The sequence below is a fragment of the Primulina tabacum genome, chromosome 9, assembly GCF_025594145.1.
Source record: "Primulina tabacum isolate GXHZ01 chromosome 9, ASM2559414v2, whole genome shotgun sequence".
Lineage (NCBI taxonomy): Eukaryota > Viridiplantae > Streptophyta > Magnoliopsida > Lamiales > Gesneriaceae > Primulina > Primulina tabacum.
Genome location: NC_134558.1, coordinates 38,666,630 through 38,689,595, shown reverse-complemented (window position 1 = coordinate 38,689,595; position 22,966 = coordinate 38,666,630). Strand labels below are relative to the sequence as shown.

Here is a 22,966-nt window from a genome sequence, read left to right as displayed (position 1 = left end):
CGACGAACAAACCATCAAAAAATAACAATTAAAATGGGAAACTTCTTACCTTAGTTAGATGATACATAGCCGTTGCGTCATGTCCTGCTCCACTCATCGGATACAGGAACATCATCTGGATTCTCGCCACTCATACGATTCAAAGCAGCTGGTTCTAGCTTGCAACTCAAACCAGGGTCGCAGATCACTCCATTGGCATCATGCTGAAATGATCGAAACTTTTAAGTGTGCCATAGTTTACCTCTTGTCACAAGTATCAAGACAATTGAGGACCCAAATCTCACATCTTCCGTTCAATAACAACATAGGAGTGAATGCCTATCGCATATTCGGTGCATTCTGTTCAACACTTCATAGATAATAGATTCTCGTCCTAGGTCATCCATAGCACGAATATCCACAGTAAAGGTTACCTGTTAAAAAGTAACATAAAATAAAATCTCATTTTCCTAAAATTCTTCAGAGATGAGTTTTCAGGACCTATTGTGCTTGCCTGCCCAGGAATTACATTAATTGCACTTGGCCATGTTGAAATTTCTCCAACAGTACAAACAAGGGATCCTGCAAGAGTTTTTACTGTAGATGCTGTGCACTTACCATCGTAGGACAAGTAAGCCTCAGGTTGTTTACAAAGACTTTCCAGGAACACAATCAGTTCAGCAGCTGCAGCCAGAGGATCCTGCCGCATGGTCATAGAGACAGTTCCCGCATGCCCTTGTGAACCTTTAGAAGTTACATATAAAATCATGAACAATAAGCTTCACTAAGAACCAGAGGAAACTGTGGAAGTTCAAAAGGTAATCGAATGCGACAAAAGCCCTTGCTTTTAAACATACCAATTGTGCATTATACAGGCTAAAATGAATTTGAGTATATTTCTTGGTTATCAGTTTACAATAACTCGCAACTGAAATTAGTGAAGGGAATGCATGTGCATTAAAAGAATCGTGTAATGCATATACATTGCTCGATTGTCTGTGGGATATGACGCCATCAACAAAATGATATCGACACAGGACAAGCTAATTAATACATAATACGGAAGCTTTTGGAAACACTAATGCAAAACTGCTCTTTACAGCCGCGGAATCAGAAAATGATGAATTCTTGGTTATCCAGATTTCATGTACAAAGTCAATCAGTCCAAACACAGCATATCGCTGTTTCCCGTCGCCATGTCCAATGCTTCAATTTGATATATGAACTACACGGTGTCGGAGATTTCATGCTGAAATTATTATATTATATTAATTTATTTTCCTAAACTTATAAGTTGAGTCATGACATAAATTAATATGTATATGTTATTAATTTATATAGTCCATGCAGATTACAAAGTATAGAATATATTAAATAGATGGAAGATGAATTAATGCAGAAATCACTATAATTAATTAATTAGTGATCGAAGGCAAACAAAAAAAAAAATGAATAAACATTGCCCACAACACAAACTTCATCATTATTGTTTTAATAATTAAATTAGATTAGATGAGACATGACGGCCTCCATTACTTTCATGTTTCTTTTTAATCAAGAAATTTCAAAGAAGGTCGAACATGGATCAAGTCTCTTTCAATATCAACAAATAAACCAAAGCTCGTTAATTTTATATATGAGTGCTATTTGCTTTGGCATACTCGTGATGTTCCTAGATCAATAATTGGATTGAATTCACCTGACTTGGATGGTCATTTGGAGACAATTCAATATTGTAATTGCTTGGTAGTTTCGGCATTAATTGACCAAGACATTTGGAAAGAAACTCCCAACCACAGTCCTCACTCACTCCTTCAAGCGTTGTTAAATAAGTCAGTGACGGAAACCAAACTCGATCTGCCATTCATCGTTCTTCTCTTCGCTCCATCCTTCCGGCCAGCCGGTACGTATTGAGCTACTACTTGTGTTTGATGATCGATCATTAATATATATCTATGTATGTGTGTGCATAGGTGTGTCACTGATTCGACGTGGCAAAGGAATTAAAGAGATGGGAGGTTACCAATCCAAACCAGAGAACCATGAGAAGTTGAGGATGCTCGAACGAAGAGCAACTCAACTTCTTTCATCGTCTCGTAGAATTTTTTTTTATTCTCAATTTTGTCTATATTTATAAATGAAAGAGCCACTTCTCATGCATTGATCATTTTTTTTCCCTCGACAATAATATTTGGTTGTTCATGATCTGCTTTTCTAAAGATTAATCTTAGGAAGATATTAACTGTAGCTAGATACAAATGGATCCAAGGTTTAACGAGAAAAAAAAAAGTAATATGGTTAAAATAAAGTGGGTGGGTGAGAAGTGGGTGTAGTGGTCCGTCTGGGCCAGAAATTAAGACAAAAATTTGTGTTAGAGGATCTCACGGATCGTATTTTGTGATACAGATATCTTATTTGGGTCATCCATGAAAAAATATTATTTTTTATGCTAAGAATATTACTTTTTATTGTATAGTCCCTCGTTATTTCTTATAATTATATTTTGATCTTCATTTAAATATAAATCAAATGAATTATAAAAAATATCATGATGGTGCACTTGTATATATTAGTTGGTAAAACAAAGCATCCACTATCTATTTAAAATGTGTGTATTGAATATTTGAATATTGAATATTTGAATGTTGAAAATTAGGTGTTGAATATTGAAAATTAGTGTGTGATGATGTATGTAATGATGAATTTATTTTTTTGATTATTTGTAAAGAAATTCTGTAAATAGGCTCACAATTTGTGAAGAAATTCACAAGTGAGTAGAGAGAAAAATATTATAAAGTGTGTAGTTTGGTAAATTTTGAGAGTTTGAGATTTTTATTTTTTACCATAAATTTTTACTTTTTCACAACACGTTATCAGCACGAAGCTCTAAAAGTCCTCCATACTTTTCCAAGCTCCAAACAGAAGAAAAATGTAATAAAAGTAATAATATTTATTTTACTGTTATTTATTTATTGTGTATATATTTAATATATAATATAATGTTATTCAGAAATAATAAAAATAAAATGTGTTTATTGAATATTTGAATATTGAATATTTGAATGTTGAAAATTAAGTGTTGAATATTGAAAACTAGTGTGTGATGATGTATGTAATGATGAATTTATTTTTTGGATTATTTGTAAAGAAATTCTATAAATAGGCTCACATTTGTGAAGAAATTCACAAGTGAGTAGAGAGAAAAATATTATAAAGTGTGTAGTTTGGTAAATTTTGAGAGTTTGAGATTTTTACTTTTTACCATAAATTTTTACTTTTTCACAACAGTTTCAATGCTTTTACCATTATTGGGCAGTTTAATTAGTACCATTCACGCCAACAGCACCTCGAAATATAAATACTTTATTATTTTTTTAAAAAAAAGCTCGACCAAGGGCTATTTCATCTCTGTCGCAGCGTTTGGTTTAGGTGATTAGGTGAGTTTATTTTTTTTTAACCCACCTAATCACACGTTTGGTACGTTTTTTATTTAACCAAGTCAATCTCTCCTATGAATGATTATGTTATATTAGGTGTGATAAAATAATCACTCCTCACCCCCTAGGATTATTTATCACAAACTTAATCCATCCTATTTTTCCAATTTTACCCTTCTTCTAAATCCAAACTCACAACCACTTCCCTCCACCGACCGCCGGACGACCACCGCCGCCGCCGTCGCTGCCGACCGGCCGCAGCCTCCTCCTGTCGGCCGATAGCCGGACCGCTGTCGTTGTCGCCGCCGTCCCGTCGCCGCCGCCACAAAACTGAAAGGGCAATTTTGTCAATTCATCAAAAGATTATTATTTATCACATTCTTAACGATCATACCAAACATAATATTATTTTATTATTATCTACTTCAATCATTTTTTTATCATTTCTCTCTTAATCATTTTATTATTTTATCCTCCAAATCAAACATAACATGTGTGTTTAACGGTCGAGATGGTTTTTGCAAAGAAGCAAGATATCTGAGTGGGTGTGTTCCTCTGCACAAAGCTGCATTGAAGGGTGACTGGGAGGCTGCTAAAAGCTTGTTGGCCAACGATATGACATTGGGTAACTCTCGCATATCAGAAGGGGGGGAAACTGCATTCCATATAGCTGCTTTGGAAGGGCATGACACTTTTGTTGCTAATTTACTGGAAACGATGGGCGACAAATCTTCGCTTGTACTGGAAATACAGAATCAAAAGGGAAATACGGCACTCAGTTTTGCTGCCGTCGCTGGGCATGTCCATATAGCTGTTTTGATGGTACAGAGGAACCAAAATTTGCCCACGATCCGTGGTGATGGTGGTGTCACTCCACTCTATATGGCGGCTTTTCTAGGCCACCACGACATGGTCGATTATCTTTTCCCATTATCCGGTTTTGAGATGTGGAATGCGAACGATCAAATTGAGCTTCTCACAACATCCATCGCCTCGAAGTTGTATGGTGAGTTATTACCTCGGTTTCATTTTATGCTCATAATAGTAATAAAAAAAACATTTTAGGACAATATGTATATCTACTAAACAGTTCATGGATGCAGATCTGGCTATGAGAATCTTACAACAAAATAACACGCTAGCTGGAGTCGAAGACGGCAATGGCGAGACACCTTTACAAGTTCTTGCACGGGATCCATCACATTTTCATGGCCCTAGAGACACCAAGCAGCAAGGACTCAGTTGGGAAACCTTTGCCCGCTCAAGTTAGTGATTTTGCAAATATATTTCATTATGCTTGTAATTACCAATACGTTGCTAAATGATATTTTTTGTTGTCTATATCCGAATATGTGTACACTAGCTTCAATGCTGCCTCATAACATGACGTTGCCGAAGCAAGAACTGTCGCGAGCGGATGCTGATCATGAATCCTGTGATGCATATACATTGCTCGATTATCTGTGGTATCTTACCGCATCACGCCATCAACAAAATGATATCGAAACAGGACGAGCTAATAATATGGAAGCTTTTGGAAACGCTAATGCGAAACTGCTCTTTACAGCCGCAGAATCATCAAATGATGAATTCTTGGTCGAGCTAATTCGTCGTTATCCAGATTTCCTGTACAAAGTTAATGAGTCCAAACACAGCATATTTCATATCGCTGTTAAGCATCGACATGTCCAATGCTTCAATTTAATATATGAGGTACACGGTGTCAGAGATTTGATACTGACATATATAGACACCGAAGGCAATAACATAATGCACTTGGCCGGCAGGTTAGCCCCTCAAAATCAGCTGAATCTCATACCAGGGGCAGCCCTTCAGATGCAACGAGAAGTATTGTGGTTAAAGGAACTTGAAAAGTTGGTCAGACCATCATACGGAAACATGAAAAACGATCAAGGCCAAACACCATACGATGTGTTCATATCAGAGCACCAAGGCTTGATGAAAGAAGGCGAAAAGATGATGAAGCAGACGGCCAAATCATGCATGCTAGTTGCGATGCTAATTGCCACGGTGGTTTTCACAACTGCATTTACAGTCCCTGGTGGGTTCGACAACTCCGGTTCCCCAAGTCTACAGAACAAGAGTCTCTTTTTTGTTTTTCCCATCTCCGAGGCAGTGGCGACCCTAGCCTCTTTAACATCAATGCTGATGTTTCTGTCCATACTGACATCCCGTTATGCAGAAGACGATTTCTTGGAGTCATTGCCTTTTTGGATGGTGATTGGGGTGGCAACCCTTTTCGTGTCCATAGCCGCGATGGTGGTTTCCTTCTGCACCTGTCTTATTTTCTATCAACATGGGGATTAGCGTCAGTAACTGTTCTTCTGTTTTTCTTTGCTACCGTGCCGGTCATTTTTATAGCCTTAAAGTATCCTCTTATGGTTACCATACTACGTAGTACCTATAGTTGCAAGAGGTTATTTCTTTCAAAAAATAGGTTGTTGTCCTAGCTAGCTATAATTTATATAATATAATTAAATAAAAAATTGACTGCATCTTCTGTAGTACGTGTCCCGAAAGCTAGAGTACCGGACATGTCTTGTGCAGTCTTAAGTTTGAAATCGTCAAGACTTTCTACTGATGTCTATGCTGTGTGCTTGAGTCGTCCGTCTGTCCACATTTCCTGTCATACGCTGCATGCCTATTGAAAGTTAATTAATCTGTTTAACGTAAGAGTACCTAAAATATTTAGATTATGTGTATCGAATTTTAGACATTATGTGCAGATGTTGTAACAACAATATACAGTAAAATAAATTAGTTAATCACACAAATAAAGTTTTAAGATTAAAACAACACAGAATTAATTATGTATAAATATAAAATTTGTGTAGTGACTCACGACAAAATATTCACTAGAAAATTGTTAATGATTTACAAAATTAATACTAGAAACTACGAAAAACATTCTTCTTTAACAGATCAAGGAAGTAAAGTGCATCCAAATAAACAATTACAAAATCACAGATGCTTCAATTGTATCGCCAAAATCCCAGAGCCACAAGTAACTCTTCGACAAACACTTTACACGAGTGTTGTCTTCGAGTATCTCCAACACCTTATAAGAAAATAACAAAACAACATAAGTTAATCACACGAATTCGAAATCCCCCCTTCTCAGTTTTTCTGTACAACTCGACAATCAACAACGAAAGTAACACACAACTCTCTTCCGAGCTGCTCTGTTGTTTTCTCTTTTATTTTCGCCAAGATTTGATATTCCTTGTATAGAGACTAGAGTCCTACACATTAAACATGAATGGGTTGGTCTGTTATTTGGATAGATTAAGAAATTGTCAATCTAATTCAACTAAACCTACATATTTTATATAGCACTAATTCTAACTCATTTTAACATCTTTAATTTTGAAAATGATAAAATTACAACAAAAAGTTTTTGTCTGTGATGACTTAAATATTATATATAACATAAATAAATTATTAAGTTCTCGAATCTCTTCAATTGATGCGTATGTATTGTACGTACGTATTTGATTTCGAGACCATATAAACTCTATATACATATTAAGTAAAAGGAAGGAATCATCAATAATAAACCAATTGGTTTTATGAAATGGATTTAAGATTTAGTTAAAATATTTAAACAACTAATTAAACTCAATTATATTTTGTTAAATTAATATCTCACAAATCCATTATAACAGACCCAACCAAACTAATAAAGAAAGAAAACAAGAAACTTAACTGATTTATATTTTCCATTGACGGATCTGGCATAGGATCAAAGATGGTAAAGTGGATGACTTCATCAATCATCATAACAAAGAGAACCCACTCGAAAGATAGATCCATTCCCTGAGCTTTGAGCTCCTATGGCAAATCACGATTGGATACTCCGTTTTTACTAGTGCGTTAACTAGTAGTCTGATTTCGGATTCGATGTTCACATATGTCTTCTCTTATTAATTATAACCCTTTGTAAAATGTAAAATATATTGAATAGAGTATTACTCAAGTTTAAAACTTTATCGAAGACTCCATGATTTAGAAAATCCCGATACCGAGTTCATGCTTATGATATGTGGATCGTCAAAAAAAAAAAGAATTCATGACCAACAAATTTTTTCGCTGTTTTTACTATTTATTAATTTGTTAGAAACTACCCAAATAAATGAAAATAGCACACGTCTCGACGGGTGGGCAATGTTTTATCTATATACTAGCTACTTTGCACACGCAGTGCGTGTGTACAGTTTTTTTTATAATTATTTATGGATTAAAGTGAAATTTGACAAATTATCGAGGGACTAAAGTGCTATTTGATTCGTTGTAATTTAAAAAAAAAAACAAAAACAAAAATGTTTTTTGAAATTAAAAAAAAAATAAAAACAAAAATGTAATTTTGATATAAAATGAAGACAAAATTGAGAAAACAAAAAACAGACCAATTTTTTGTCCCTGTCGAGAAGATTCTTAATAATAGTAATAGATAATAGATAATAGATTAACTAGTTTCCAATATCTTTTATCTCAACTTTCTCGTTTTCCCCTCCAAGTAAAATAAGAATGATTAAACATTAACCACAATACATCTACAATATAATTTCATGGATCATTCACTGTTAATATATATATATATATATATATATATATATATATTAATTATATCGTATTCGTTCTTTTAAATAAGAGACAATTGGGACCCATTCTTGAGGCCTTTCCATAGCCGCCGGAAGAAAAAAGAAGATATATAATTTCATGCATTTCATGGTGCACGCTTTTAATTAAGCAAGAAATTTCACGGAAGGCCCATTTTGGAACATCCACCTAATTTAAGTCTTCTTTCATCTATATATATATATATATATATATATGTAACCAATGCTGGCCAAGAAGATTGCCCAAACGACATACAAAAAAAATATTTAAACAAATTGCTATATTATTAATCTAATGGGGATTTGGTACTCGTGATCATGTCGTTCCTACCCACTTTCTCAATAATTGGATTGAATTCGTCTTGAATTATTTATAGTTACTATATGTGTGTATGTATATGAAATTAGTTGGTAGTTTCTGCATTGACCAAAACCCAATTAGGAAGAAGCTCCCAAAATCGCACTGATCACCACACTAGCTCCTTCAAGTGTTAAATAACAAGCCTGCAGTGAAGGAAAGCAAACTCGACGCCATCATTTTTCCTCTTCGCTACGTACGTAACTAATCCTTTTCCCTTTATTAATTAACATCTTTTCATTCTTCACATAACAATTTCAAATACACGTACACTCACATATAAATTCACTCCGCCGGTCTGCGAAAAAAGTGTTATCCGGCTACGGCTATGTTTATATGTAGTACGTTGAGATTATAGATATTTTACGTGATCCCATGTTATTTGATCGACAACAGATTAATTTGTATTTTATGATCATTATTAACGTGCATGCATGCCCTATATATATATATATATGTGTGTGTGTGTGTGTGTATGTAGGTGTGTTACTGATTAGAGAAATGGGTGGTTACCAATCGAAAGAAGAAGCGAACCATGAGAAGCTGAGGCTCGAACGAAGAGCAATTCGTCTACTTCTTTCATCATCTCGTAAGTACAAAGTATTGGTAATTCGGTTAATACAGTTATATATACAGTTATATATATATATATACGTAAATACTAGGAAGAGAACCGCGCATGAATTTTTCTATGATTTTAAAATCATAGCTCTTAATTAATTTTATATACAAATGGATCCAAGGTTTAATTACTGCTAGCTCCAGAACAAAAATTCTTATAATTAAAATAAAGCATGGCTGGATGAGAGCTAGGTGGGTTCAGTGGTACGGGAGGACCATAAATATCCTTATGATTGTGTTTAGATTGAAAGATTCGAGTGTATTTGATTTCAAATATATATCTCAAATTTATTTAGTTCAAAATTTGATTGAACGATTTGAAATCACTTATGTTAGAAAAAATTATGATTTTGGTTTTGTAAGTTTGTATGTTTTGGAATTTATTCATATTACTTATCAAAATTTGTTTTCCATCTAATAACTTAGATTTTCTTTTGTTTTAGTATTTATATTTTTGTCCAAATATATTCAATTCAAAATAATATTGTTTATGTGATATTAATGATATCCTACGTCACTCATATCACGATAATAAAACATATATTATATATTGTTGGTGTGCAATATTTGACACTGCCGGGTAGAGTAATCGAAATATTGTATTTGAGTTGCGGTTTAAAATATTTGAGTTGTAACGTTACCACCAGCTGTCACTTTTGGTAAAGCGATAAACGCTCAATTCTAAAATTGATATCAAAATAAAGGTCACGAATTTGATTTCATTGATTACAAGAAGTGCAATAAGGAGATTGCTAATGTGTAAAAAATGTCTTTAATGGACAGAATAATCAAAACGTGACACTTGAACTGCTAGTTTAAAAATTTGAGTTGCACTGTTACCACTAGTTATAATTTTTAGTAAAACGCCAAGCGCTCGATTATACACATATATTAAAATCAACACAATCAAAAATATGAAAAGCTTTTTTCCTCATATTTTAAATATTGAGTGTCGTTCTTGTTTATTTTTTCCTTTATTTTCGCTTTGTTGATTTTAATGTATATAACATGGACTTTATTTGTATCATATGAGCTATGAATAAGATAATTTATGTCAAATAAACAATATTCGTTGAATTTAGTTATTTCCAGTTAAAAAAGATCATAAACAAAAAATTATTCAACTTTATCAACTTGCAATAGTAAAGTCCTAATTTAATAATATGTAGCCTACCATGCATGTATGATCCCCTTGCATGTATATTATAAGTCTCACAATTAATTTTATAACTTGTGGCGTACTGATCGACAAAACATATGACGTATATTATGTCTATTTATATGACTTTTGTTGATTATATTATCATTATTGATTGATTTATAAATCAACTTGAGTCCCCCGAAAATTATTTTAAAAGTTCATTTTTTAACATTTATTTTCCATTCACAATTTCGAACGCAATAGTTAGAAATAATTTTTAAAAAGAGAATAATTTGAACTGAAGCAACACAAACTTTAAAACAATTTTTTTAGCTTTCGGTTTTCTGGGTATTTTATTTACTTTAACATAGGGTATATAAGCAATTTTGGCTAGTAAATTTTGAATATATTTTTGAATTTTTATATAGTTTTTAAAAGTCAAGATCGAATATCACAACTATTAAAAATTCTTAAAAAATTTTATTTTGAATTCCACTAAATTTTCTTAAAATTCATAAAAATCGAGATTGAATATAGATTTAATAAACATACATGACTAGTTGCTCGAAATAAAATTTTCTTTTAAAGAAACAGAGAGAGAATTGAAGCAGAAAGCTTTCAATCCCATTTTTTTTACCTCAGCTTCGGCCATTTTAAATATTTCTAAGCTCAACCAAGTTTATTTCATTTGTGGGAAAGCATTCTATGTTTAAAAATAAATATATACAAGCTTATAGTCTGCAGTGTGTATGTTTTATAAAAAGGAAGTAGTTTTCATAAATATTTTAAATCAAAGTTACAAATTTTTTTAACATAAAACTCCTGTTAAACTGTCTCGCGAGTTAAACTTATTAAATTGGATTGAACTCGACGTGTTAGCCTGCCCCGCCATAGAATTGAGGCGGACTGGGTTGGGAAAATCTCAACCCGTTTGGAGGCCGATCAAAGAGTAGTTCTTTTGTAAGACGGTCTCACGAATCTTTATCTGCGAGACGAGTCAACCCTATCGATATTCACAATAAAAAGTAATACCCTTAGCATAAAAAGTTATACTTTTTCATTGATGACCCAAATAAGAGATCTGTCTCACAAAATACGACCCATGAGACCGTCTCACACAAGTTGTTGCTCCGATCAAATGCTGGTCAAATGGGTTGTGCCTGCGGGGACAGTAAGTTAGGGTGGGGTGGAACGATCCTCTAGAATATGATTTTTTTATTTTTATTTTTTACAAAATTGTATTTTTAAGTTTGTTAGACATATATTTTTAAGTCTTATCTAACTTATTTTAAATAATTTTTAATGATAATTAATTTTATAGTATTTTAAAAATTTTCATGTTTTATTTAACTAATTAATTTTATTAATTTATGATAGCAATACTTTTAAATTTTAGTGAAGTCTTTGATTAAAATTTATTTTTATTTTTTAACATTTCAAATGTTTTTAGATTTTCTTAACTAAAAAATTAGCATTTTTTCCAATTAAGATTGGTTCAGTTGGGTCGCTCATTTGGAGCCACACCCGTCTGATGGCGGGTTGCAAGCTAGCTCGCCCACCTAACTTGTTTTCCGTAAAGAAAGTTTAAATTTGATAAATACTATACATAGATAGATATTAACGGTCGAGTTGGTTAATGCGCACGCAGAAGGAAGATATCTGAGTGCTTGTGTCCCACTGCACAAAGCTGCGCTGAAGGGTGACTGGGAAGCTGCTGAAAGCTTGTTGGCCAACGATATGACATTGGGTAAATCTCGCATAACAGAAGGGGGGGAAACTGCATTACATGTTGCTGCTTTGGAAGGACACCACACTTTTGTTGCTAATTTACTGGAAAAGATGGGCGACCAATCTTCCTTTGTACTGGAAATAAAGAATCAAAAGGGACACACTGCACTCAGTTTTGCTGCCGTCGCTGGGCATGTCCATATCGCTATTTTGATGGTACAGAAGAACAAAAAATTGCCCATGATCCGTGGTGATGGTTGTGTCACCCCACTCTATATGGCGGCATTTTCAGGCCACCACGACATGGGCGATTATCTCTTCCCATTATCCGGCTTTGAGATGTGGAATGAGAACGATCAAATCGAGCTTCTCACGACATCCATCGCCTCTGGGTTGTATGGTGAGTGATTAACTCGGGTTCCTTTTAGATTCTCAAAATAAAATAAAATAGTATGTGTAACTGCTAAACAATTCATGGATGCAGATCTGGCTATGAGAATCTTACAACAAAATAACACGCTAGCTGGGGTCGAAGACGGCAATGGCGAGACACCTTTACTAGTGCTTGCACGGGATCCATCACACTTTCGTGGCCCTAGAGACACCATGCAACAAGGACTCAGTTGGAGAACCATTGCCCGCGCAAGTTAGTGATTTTGCAAATACATTTCATTATGTTTGTAATTACCTATACGATGCTAAATGATATTTTTTGTTGTTTAAGCTCCAGTGCTATCTCCTCATAACATGAAGTGGCCGAAGCAAGAACTGTCCCCAGCTGATGTGGATGACGAATCGTGTGATGCATATACATTGCTCGATTATCTGTGGAATATTACCGCATCACGCCACCAACAAAATGATATCGAAACCGGACAAGCTAATAATACGGAAGCTTTTGGAAACGCTAATGCAAAACTGCTCTTTACAGCCGCAGAATCAGCAAATGATGAATTCTTGGTCGAGCTGATTGGTCGTTATCCGGATTTCATTTACAAAGTCAACGAGTCCAAACACAGCATATTTCATATAGCTGTTTTGCATCGCCATGTCCAATGCTTCAATTTGATATATGAACTACACGGTGTCAGAGATTTGATACTGACATATATAGACACTGAAGGCAATAATATATTGCACTTGGCCGGCAGGTTAGCCCCTCAAAATCAGCTCAATCTCATACCAGGGGCAGCTCTTCAGATGCAACGAGAAGTATTGTGGTTTAAGGAAGTCGAAAAGTTAGTCAAACACTCGTACAGAAACATGGAAAACAATCAAGGCCAAACACCACACGATGTATTCATCTCAGAGCACCAAGGCTTGATGAAAGAAGGTGAAAAAATGATGAAGCAGATGGCCAAATCATGCATGCTCGTTGCGATGCTAATTGCCACGGTTGTTTTCACAACTGCCTTTACAGTGCCCGGTGGTTACAACAATGCCGGTTCTCCAAGTCTACAGCACAAGAGGCTTTTTTATGTTTTTCCTATCTCTGAGGCAGTGGCAACCCTATCCTCTTTGACATCAATGCTGATGTTTCTGTCCATACTGACGTCCCGCTACGGAGAAAATGATTTCCTGGAGTCGTTGCCTTTTTGGATAGTGATTGGGGTGGCATCCCTTTTCGTGTCCATAGCCGCGATGATGGTTGCGTTCTGCACCTGTCTTATTTTCTATCAACACGGATTAGCACCAGTAACTGTTCTTCTGTTTTTCTTTGCTACTGTGCCGGTCACGTTTATAGCCTTAAAGTATCCTCTTCTAGTTACCATACTACGTAGTACCTATAGTTGCAAGTGGTTATTTCTTTCAAAAAGGCGGTTGTCATAGCTAGCTACCTATAATTTGCATAATACGAATAAATTGACTGCACCTCCTGTGCCACGAAAGCAAGAGTACCTAGTTAGGATTGTATTATCATTTTGAGTACGGTCAGTGTAATTAAATCTATAAATTTTTATTTATCGATAGAAAAAACTGTCTGCTTCCTATTATCACGAGCAACAACATTAAGTTGCCTTTCTAAGATGTTATTGACGAATTAAGATCCTTACACTTGCCACAAAGTTGCCTTACCTTCAAAATTAATATTTAGTGATCCACCTTTAACTGGTAAAAATTACCCAGCCGGCCATTTCATCTGTCTCCCTCCAAGCACATGTAAGTGGAGATGGTACACGGATTGACCTGAATTTAAAGAGAACACGATGTTATCATTTTTGGATAGCTCAGGTCGTAAATATTAATACATCACAACTTCAATCCATTTATTAATTTATTACATATAAGTGGTAAGGTGACCTTGGAATAAACAGTGATACTTTAATTTTCTTGCCGGGATGATCCCTTTGTTTGAAAAGGTTAGACAGGGCTGAGTGATCATTTTAAGGGTGCTATTTATCATCTGCATTACAGAAACGGGTGCAATATTATTGTGCTAATGCCTTTGGGCTTTTCAGGCTCGGTAGTATACTATCATATTCCATGAGTTGAAATATTTCCCTTACAATAACAAAAAAGAAAGACATTTCAACGCAATCCCAATGTGCCAAATCATTTGAAAACATGTTCGTAACATTAACAAGAGGGAGGAGGATGACATTTTCAGGCTAAAATTGGGACAGTTTGAACATTTATTAAATGATGGAACAAAATGTGACAACAAAATGGAAGTTAAAGGATGAATGATGAGGTTTGTAATAATACAATGATGAGAATCAAACACGAGACCAAATATGGGGGCCAGGATTAAATTTTTTCCTCTTCTGACAATGCTTTGAGCTTAGGGAATTGGACACTCATTCTCACTTATTTCTTGTGCCCACACAGCTACACAGTCAAGAGCAAATAATCGAGAAAATAGAGTGAAACTTACAAGCAGATGGGCCACTGTTGATAACAACACGAAAACCATCTATGATGCCTTCTTTCTCAGCCACTATTTTCGCAGCATAAAGAAGGTGACCCAAAATCTCTCCATGTCTTTGATCTGCCTATCAAACACTAACAACTCTTGTTAAAATTTATCACCGATCTGAATCTAAAAATCTTAGTATGATTTCTCTTCCGTGTTCATACTGACATTTAAATGGTGAAAAAAGTAACATCACTTGATTATCAATAATAACATCTATTCATAATGGGGCCAATGCTGGTTGCAAGCAGATAGCACACAACAAAGGTACGATATCAAAGAATAATCATCATAAAGAGTTGCCACAGCAAATTGTATCCTTTACGCATATATTGAATATTGTTCTAAAATCAAATTTCATACATTTTTCACCACCTTTCTGCTGCTATGTCTTGGCGTAAGCATAAATAATTTTAAAGTATGAACTGTGAACCACATATAACATCCATTAAGCATATGAAGCAACCAATAGTGACATGGTAAAACAAAGGAAGACACACCTTCCCAAGATGCGTTAAACCATCTCGTAACTTTGGTACGACAAGAACATGAACAGGAGCCTGTGGGCTAATATCTCGAAAAGCAAGTACCTTTTCATCCTCATATACAATGGTCGAAGGGATATCCTTTGCAATAATCTTGTCGAATCTTGAAAGACATGAACGGTAAAGCATCAAGACACACTCCAGACAGTAAATACAAATATTATAAAATGACGAAAAAAAAACAAGTGAAACTCAATATCCTAAAAAATGAGTTTGAGGGAATTCTAGAATTTCTAGGGGGTGTAATAGAACGCGAAAAACACAAAAAGTGATAGTATTAAAAAGGACGAAAAGAAAATTGAACAGGATGCACCCCAACAGATTTTTCACAAGAACCTATTATTAATCAATACAGCATTTCAAAATCCGTACAAGTTTAGGTCAATGCATAATGTTTCATCTTTCCTCGTTGTCGATTCCAAGTCCCAACTCTTGAAGAACAGTAGCACGAGAATAGTCTTGATATTAAAGGAGGAAGAAGGAAATGGAAATACATGAATTTGAAACTACGAGGAACCAAAACTGGGACAAAATCAATCTCAACCACATAAAATTGCCTGAACTTATGCATGGATATTTTCATCCAAAAATAGGAAAAACTTCACATGAAATGAATCGATGCACTATTATCATCAGCCAGAATAAATGTTGATACATTGTTGGTGCTTCACTATCAGCATTGAGAGCAGCAGCCCTAGCAGAGGCCTCTTCATCACTTGCACGTATAGATGAGAAGGCACTGAAAGATACATGATAAAGGCATGGTTAACAAAAACCTGTTAAGTTCGTTAATATTTAAAAAGAAACTAATCACGGGTAGCTGCAAGAGAACTCGTTCTTTCTCTGTGTAAATGACTTAAAACGGAAAAAGCCTTTTTTAGGCGAAAGTTTTGGGTCAGCAAAGAAACTTAAAAAGAGTTTTTTTAATGAAATTAGTAACTTTTTCTTAGAACTGAGCAATTGCTACATAAAACATTACCACATCACGAGCTTACTAGCTCAAAAATCTTTCAAAAGAAATGAAGAACATGTTTCAATTGTAGGCAAAAAACATAGGCAGGGAAAAGACAACGAACTTCAACAAAGAAAAAACAATGCACGAAAAGAATTTTTCGAACGGAGCATGAAACAAATGAAAGAAGAAACAAAGGAGAATGAATCAATTCATTAAATTCCAGAAGCAGCCGATACAATCTTATATTAGTGTTGATATGTCAATGTCCTACTATATTGCCTATAATCAAGTCTAATTACGTACAAATAAGGAAACAAATATCTAGAAATCAATTTACGATATCTGACAAAGTTTACTGCATATTCTTGTTTTCCTTTTAACACTCCCCTCAAGTTGGAGTGTTGACACCCAACTTGCTAAGCAAGACTTCAAACTGCGTAGAACTTAATGGCTCAGTAAACAAATCTGCTTGTTGAACTGTAGTTCGAATATGAGCTGTACGAACTATCCCCTCTTGAATTTTTTCGCTTACCAATTGATAGTCTATTTTTATATGCTTAGTTCGCTCATGAAAAACTGGATTTGAGGCTATATGCATTGCCGCCTGATTATCACAAAACAAAGTTACTGATTGTGTATGGTTTATTTTCAAATCTCAAAATATTTTTCAACCATGTAATCTCACAACATGTAGTGGCCATAGAGCCATATTCAGCTTCTGGCTTCTGCACTTGAACGAGATATTGTTGTTTGTTTCTTAGACTTCCAAGAACAAGTGCTTGACCAAGTAAAATACAATAACCTGTAATTGACCTCCTTGTCTCCATGCAATGAGCCCAATCAGCGTCACAAAATGCTTGCAACTGAAGTGAACCTTTGGATGGCAGTAAGATCCCTTGCCCAGGCGTTTGTTTGATATATCTTAGCACTTTATGGGATGCATCGAAATGTGGCTGTCTAGGTTTGTCCATAAACTGGCTTAGTACATGTACTGCATAAGTCAGGCCTGGCTTGGTTACAGCTAGGTAGATTAATCTTCCTACTAATCTTCTGTATGCAGCCGCATCATCCAAAAGCCTTCCATCGGCTTGTGCAAGTGACATGTTCTTCTCTACAGGAAACCGAGAAGGTTTGACACCTAAGAACCCAGTATCTTCCAAAATTTTCCAAGGCATATTTTCGCTGTGACAAGTTGATTCCATGTCGTGATCTTGAAACCTCTATGCCAAGAAATTATTTAAGTTGCCCCAAATCCTTGAGTTTGAATTGCTTGGGCAATAAAATTTTAGTGTTCTCCAATTTGATTATAATCTATGGCCACCAACCGAGCCTCATACCGCTCTTCCGTCCCATCAGCCTTTAATTTTATTTCATGCCCATTTACAAGCAATTGGTCTTTTATTAGATGGCAACAGGACCAAACTCCACGTGTCATTTTCTTGAAAAGCAGTTATCTCATGTTGCATAGCTTCATGCTATTTGGAGTTTTGAATAGCCTGAGAAAAGCTAGTGGGTTCTTTGAGGAGTGTGAGTGTAGTAGTATATGTTTAATGAACAAGAGAAATGTTATCACAAGATAAAAATTAGAAAGAGGATGAGCAATACCCGAAGTTTGGGCCAGATTTGAGGATGATGCTTATTCGGTCCTTGAAGGGAGAGTCATCTCAAGGTGCAAATCCTATAAATATTGAGGAGGTTTGATGAAATTGCCACATCGAACTGGTTGGAAGGGTTGAATCGATGACCAGGATGGTGGAGTAATAGTTTGCTAGGAGATGGTGACAATTTTGTAACACCGTGCATATGCGACGAAGAAGGAACATACAAGTCATTAAGGCCCATACAAAATTTCATGGTTTTTTGAGTATCTAAAAATGTATTCAATTCTTTGATCGATCCACGAGTGTAGATTGGAATGGTGCAGAGTGCATCACGTTCATCCTAAAAAACTTTTAATTTTGTGAAACAGGATCCTACTTACATGTTGCCTTGCACACAATTATGAATCTCATTCTCAACAGTGAACAATTGTACCACATTCACATGCAAGAATCGCTCTTGCAATTCGAGCCACATCTGTCTTGCATCTTTGGAATTGATGACGCGGCTAGCTATATCTTTAGACATCGATCTGAGCAGCCAAGTCTTGGCCAGATTATTGCAGTGGTTCCATTCTAGATTCTTTTCACCAGGCTCTTTGATCGAAGCATCTATGAAAGCCAATTTGTTATTGACTGACAAGGTCATAGTCATGGATGGACTCCATGTGCTATAGTTATCTTCGACTAAAGGTTGCGAACAAGGATAGCACCAGGCTGATCTGAATGGCCGAGGTAAAGCTGATGTTTGGGGTTATTTCATTTTGCATTATGAGTCGTTCTTTTTTGTTTTTCATCTCACATGGTGGTAGGCTTTAGATATTTTAATTTATGCCCAGGTTAACGCTCTGATACCATGAAACAAATGAAAGATGGAGAATGAATCAATTCATCATTATTCCAGAAGCCGCCGATACAATCTTATATTAGTGGTGATATGTCAATGTCCTACTATGTTGTATATAATCAAGTCTAATTATTTACAAATAAGGAAACTAATAACTAGAAATCAATTTACAATATTTGACAAAGTTTACTGCATATTCTAAGTGTAATTTCCTTTAACAGAGCACAAGCACCTCAAGCCAACATTGTTAGGGATTTCGAAAATTTTGGAGTAAAAAAATCTGAAATAGGGAGAAGTCGTACCTGCGGAACTGAAGAGGGAGGCGAGAGAGTGGGAAAGATGGATTCTTGGCAGTAACTTTGGATGCATTGATCAAACCAAAACCAACCGCTCGGCCAGCTAGCAAAGGGCCACTGCTAAAACGACACGAGGGAGGCTCAATTCATACGAATTCCAGACAACTGAACAAAATGCGAGAATAAAAGACAGAAGAATATAAATCACCGTAAAAAAGAGAGGGAATTCATGGATAATCAGAATAAATTCCGAAGAGCGCTTGCAAAGTGAGATCTTGGCAAATCCAGTTCCAGGGACGAAATTTACGAGGTTTGGCCGTAAATAAATATATGAGTGTCAATATATATATATATATTGGATCATCCAAAGCCAGGGGCGGAACAACGGCAGAAGCCCAATCTGGCCCATGTCCTTACTGGGGGTCGGTCTAGTAGCTCAATATCCAGCCCTATTTAGTTTTTAACCCATTGTCTCTTCATTGATTTCTCTTGGTTCCTTTTCTCTGTGTTCAGTTCGAGCCCGTTTGGCTAAAAAAACTCATGGGGTTAGAAATTGAAATTTATGTCTTCTCGACTTTTATTTATAATTTTTTAAAAAATTAAAACAAAAACATTTTTTAACATTTATCTAAACATCATAATCATTCTTTTTTTTAATTTATAAAAACACTTTAAAAATATGAAATTATTTAAATATTTTCTAAGCTACATCTTCTTTATTAAAAGTTCGCGTCATCAAAAATACGGATAAAAAGCATTATGTGATTCACATAATCACTATTCTAATTGCCCAAAAAGTTGGCTCTCTACCAAGCCATAGAAACTCTTGGTCTTAATGCACTTATTTATGAGTAGGTCTTTTGTGAGACGATCTCACGAATCTTTATCTGTGAGACGGGTCAACCTTACCGATATTCACAATAAAAAGTAATACTTTTAACATAAAAAGTAATATTTTTTCATGAATGACCCAAATAAGAGATCCGTCTCACAAAATACGACGCATGAGACCATCTCACACAAGTTTTTGCCCTTATTTAAACAAGAAAACGTTACATGTTTATTTATTAAATTTATGAATCATGAAATTCAATAAATCTCCTAATGTGTAATTAACACTAGCTACTCTGCACACGCGGTGCGTGTGTGTACGGTTTTTTTTATAATTATCGAGAGATTAAATTGAAATTTGACAAATTATTGAGGGACTAAAGTGCTATTTGAATTGTTGAAATTTTAAAAAATAAAAATAAAAACTTTTTTAAAAGTTCAAAAAAAAAATTGTAATATTGGTATGACACAAGGGCAAAGTGAAATTTTACAAAATATTGAGAGACTAAAGTGCTACCTGAATTGTTGGAATTTAAAAAAATAAAAATAAAAGTTTTTTTAAAAAATTTCAAAAAACAAAAAAAAAATAAAATTGTAACATTAGTATAAGACAAAGACAAAATGAGGAAAAAAATTTGTTGTCCATTTTATCTCTATTAGGCCCAACTTTAATATATGGAATAGATATTTGGTGCAACTATCTATTAGTTTTCGGGAATTTGTTTTGTGTTGTTATCTTAAGCGTCACATGCTTCGGCACCTCCGCACGTGCAGCCGTCCCCGCTATGGCACTCGCATTTGCGCTTTAATCGCGGCGGTGCTCCTTCTCCTCTCCGTCTCCCTACTTCACAGCCGCCTCGCCTTTTTCAACTCACACTCCCCTAATCACCCACATCAGCTCCCTTTCGATTCCACTCTTTCGTATGACCCCCTCCTCGACGGTCTTGATAATGACTCCCTCAGCTCATTCAATCCCAATGATGACCGCATCGACGAGTTGGACGATGCCGTTTCTGAGAACACTGACGATATCCTCACCGAAGAAGAGGACGACGGCTCCCTCCAGAATCAAACTCCCGCCGTTTCTTCCCCTTACTACTTTTTTGATCCTGTCAGTGGCGTTGTGCGGAGAGTTTACAATAAACGCTCGATTGGGGAGTGGGAAGATTATGTTCCCTTCAATTTGAAACTCGCATCAGATCTAGGATTTGAGAGTGAGAAATCCGCGCCCGCGTTTGGGTCGGATGATGTTTTGGTGGACGATAAATTGCGTAAGAAATTGAGTGAAGTGAGGAAAGTTGAAGATGCCTTGTTGTTGAAAGGGTCGGTGTTGAGGGAAGGGTGGGGTGAATGGTTTGATAAGAAATGACACTTTTTACGGAGGGATCGAATGTTCAAATCCAATATTGAGGTATTGAATCCCTTGAATAATCCAATTTTGCGAGATCCCGATGGAGCCGGGTTAACAGGATTGACTAAAGGCGATAAAGTTTTGCAAAAGGGTGTTTTCTATGAGTTCAAGAGAACCCCATTCTTGATCAAGAAACCATTGGCCATTTATGGATCTGAAAATGAAAATCTCGAACGAAAGGGTGAAAATATTGATATTCAGGCGAAGAGGACGGAGAGGAAGACTTTAAATAATGATTATATTAGTAGAAGAACGAGTGCCGAGGGTTTGGGTAAAGAGCTACATGCATGATTATATCTGTTGTATCTATATATCAATAAACTCTTGATTGACTGGTGGAAAATAAGTTGAAGTGAAGGTTTTCTCCAATTTGAGATGGCATGGTTATTTTGTTTTTCTTTAACATTTGTGTCTTGGTTTGGATTTGTTCCTAGATTTGTTTCAGTAAGGCATTATCATGACTTTGCCCGGTGATAAAAACTTCTCGTTCATGTTAACTTCTTTCTCTTCCCCTTTTTAGTTGTAATGTGTCTGTGTGTTGTGAAACTAGATATTAACCCATTAATATTTCAAGGGTACACAGTTAAACTGTGCTTGCTCTTATAGTATAAGTTCACTTCTAGCTTTCTTCTCAATGCTTCTTTTTTTATTATTATTTTTTAAATAATCTGCAGTACAGATAAAATGAGTTAGGCTGCTATTCTGGATGTGGTGCGAAAAACTTCCAAATCACTTAATTCTTAGGAAAGAGGGAGGTCTCATTGGGGATTCATCTTCTGATTATCTTCGGTGCATTGATCCCTTAGGTAAGGGTGGTTTAACTATCAATCTTGTCTGGAACAACTCTCTGTGCCTTGTTTACCAAATTCCGCTTTTCTAGTGGAACTTGAATTTATTTCCATGTTTAGCTCTACAAAACTATTAAAGTGGTGATATTGATACTGTAAATTATTGAAACTTTAAGAAATCAGTGTTTCTTGAGTAGCCAAAATTTTTAAAATTAAGCTGTCAAGGATAGTGAATTGCTTGATGACTAAAATTCCACAAAAACTCCAACAGTTGCACTTGCGGTACTTATTTTCTATCCAGAAGGGTCAACCATGTATCTGATGTTGTGAGCATTAACCTTATTGAACGAGGAAAATTGGGTTGAAATATGATGGTGGTGTTGTGATCGTGTTTGACCTAAAAGTGCGAGTGGCTGTGATATTGTTTCAAGAGGGCCTATGAGAACTGCATTTGGACCCTTAGGTACGGATTGTTTGCTCACTGTTTTTGTTTAGATGTGCCCATGGTTATTTTGGTCTTTTGTTTGCTAAATTACTTTTAACAGTGAAAAATATTACTGACCTCGTCTTCTTTCCTCTGTACGAGACCACAAATTTTGCTCATGGCTATCCTAGATTTGCTGTTTCTGTGGGTGTCTTGTTCAAAGGAAAGTCCGCCGCCGCTACAGTGCTATCTGATGCTCACAGTCAATAGTTCTTTTTCCAAAGTACATAGATTTTAGCAAAAAGACAGATGTCATGGATTGTAAAACAATTAACTACTGAGATTATTACTTAAAGTAAACATCACCGATGTTCGCCTGATCCATAGACACATTTGTGTGTACCATGACTTACAACAGGAAATTGGCATCATCTCATTTTTTGTAGTTAAGAT

At 35.4% G+C, this 22,966-nt stretch overlaps 2 protein-coding genes, 1 long non-coding RNA gene and 2 pseudogenes across 3 annotated transcripts; 4 read left to right on the top strand and 1 right to left on the bottom strand.

The window, feature by feature from the left end:
* Positions 1 to 77: 77 nt before the first annotated feature.
* LOC142504489 (allantoate deiminase 1-like) lies at positions 78 to 1,177 on the bottom strand. The gene is made up of 3 exons (XM_075617344.1): positions 1,150 to 1,177; positions 494 to 723; positions 78 to 203 (listed from the first exon to the last, which is right to left on the bottom strand). The coding sequence occupies exons 1-3, from the start codon at positions 1,175 to 1,177 to the stop codon at positions 78 to 80; spliced, it is 384 nt and encodes a 127-aa protein (XP_075473459.1).
* A 467-nt stretch (positions 1,178 to 1,644) lies between these two features.
* Positions 1,645 to 6,005, top strand: LOC142555974 (uncharacterized; annotated as a pseudogene).
* Positions 6,006 to 8,865: 2,860 nt separating this feature from the next.
* On the top strand, positions 8,866 to 13,789 carry LOC142555984 (uncharacterized). The gene is made up of 4 exons (XM_075667175.1): positions 8,866 to 9,003; positions 11,825 to 12,304; positions 12,389 to 12,550; positions 12,629 to 13,789. Exons 1-4 carry the CDS (start codon positions 8,916 to 8,918, stop codon positions 13,732 to 13,734), a joined length of 1,836 nt encoding a protein of 611 aa, XP_075523290.1. The 5' UTR covers positions 8,866 to 8,915; the 3' UTR covers positions 13,735 to 13,789.
* Positions 13,790 to 17,480: 3,691 nt separating this feature from the next.
* LOC142555985 (uncharacterized) lies at positions 17,481 to 18,787 on the top strand. Its single transcript, XR_012822493.1, has 2 exons — positions 17,481 to 17,608; positions 17,912 to 18,787. It is a non-coding gene; the product is annotated as an uncharacterized LOC142555985 (long non-coding RNA).
* Positions 18,788 to 20,576: 1,789 nt separating this feature from the next.
* Positions 20,577 to 22,939, top strand: LOC142555972 (uncharacterized protein At4g19900-like; annotated as a pseudogene).
* The last annotated feature ends 27 nt before the right edge of the window (positions 22,940 to 22,966 follow it).

Bases quoted from the DNA above. Each gene is read 5' to 3' on its own strand.
- LOC142504489 (XM_075617344.1), bottom strand. From the start codon at position 1,177: ATGGCGACGGGAAACAGCGATATGCTGT. The intron at 724-1,149 runs GTTTGGACTGAT...TAACTTCTAAAG, and splicing joins GGGAAACAGCGATATGCTGT to GTTCACAAGGGCATGCGGGA. The intron at 204-493 runs GCAAGCACAATA...CGATCATTTCAG, and splicing joins TTAATGTAATTCCTGGGCAG to CATGATGCCAATGGAGTGAT.
- LOC142555984 (XM_075667175.1), top strand. From the start codon at position 8,916: ATGGGTGGTTACCAATCGAAAGAAGAAGCGAACCATGAGAAGCTGAGG. The intron at 12,305-12,388 runs GTGAGTGATTAA...TCATGGATGCAG, and splicing joins CATCGCCTCTGGGTTGTATG to ATCTGGCTATGAGAATCTTA. The intron at 12,551-12,628 runs GTTAGTGATTTT...TTGTTGTTTAAG, and splicing joins GAGAACCATTGCCCGCGCAA to CTCCAGTGCTATCTCCTCAT.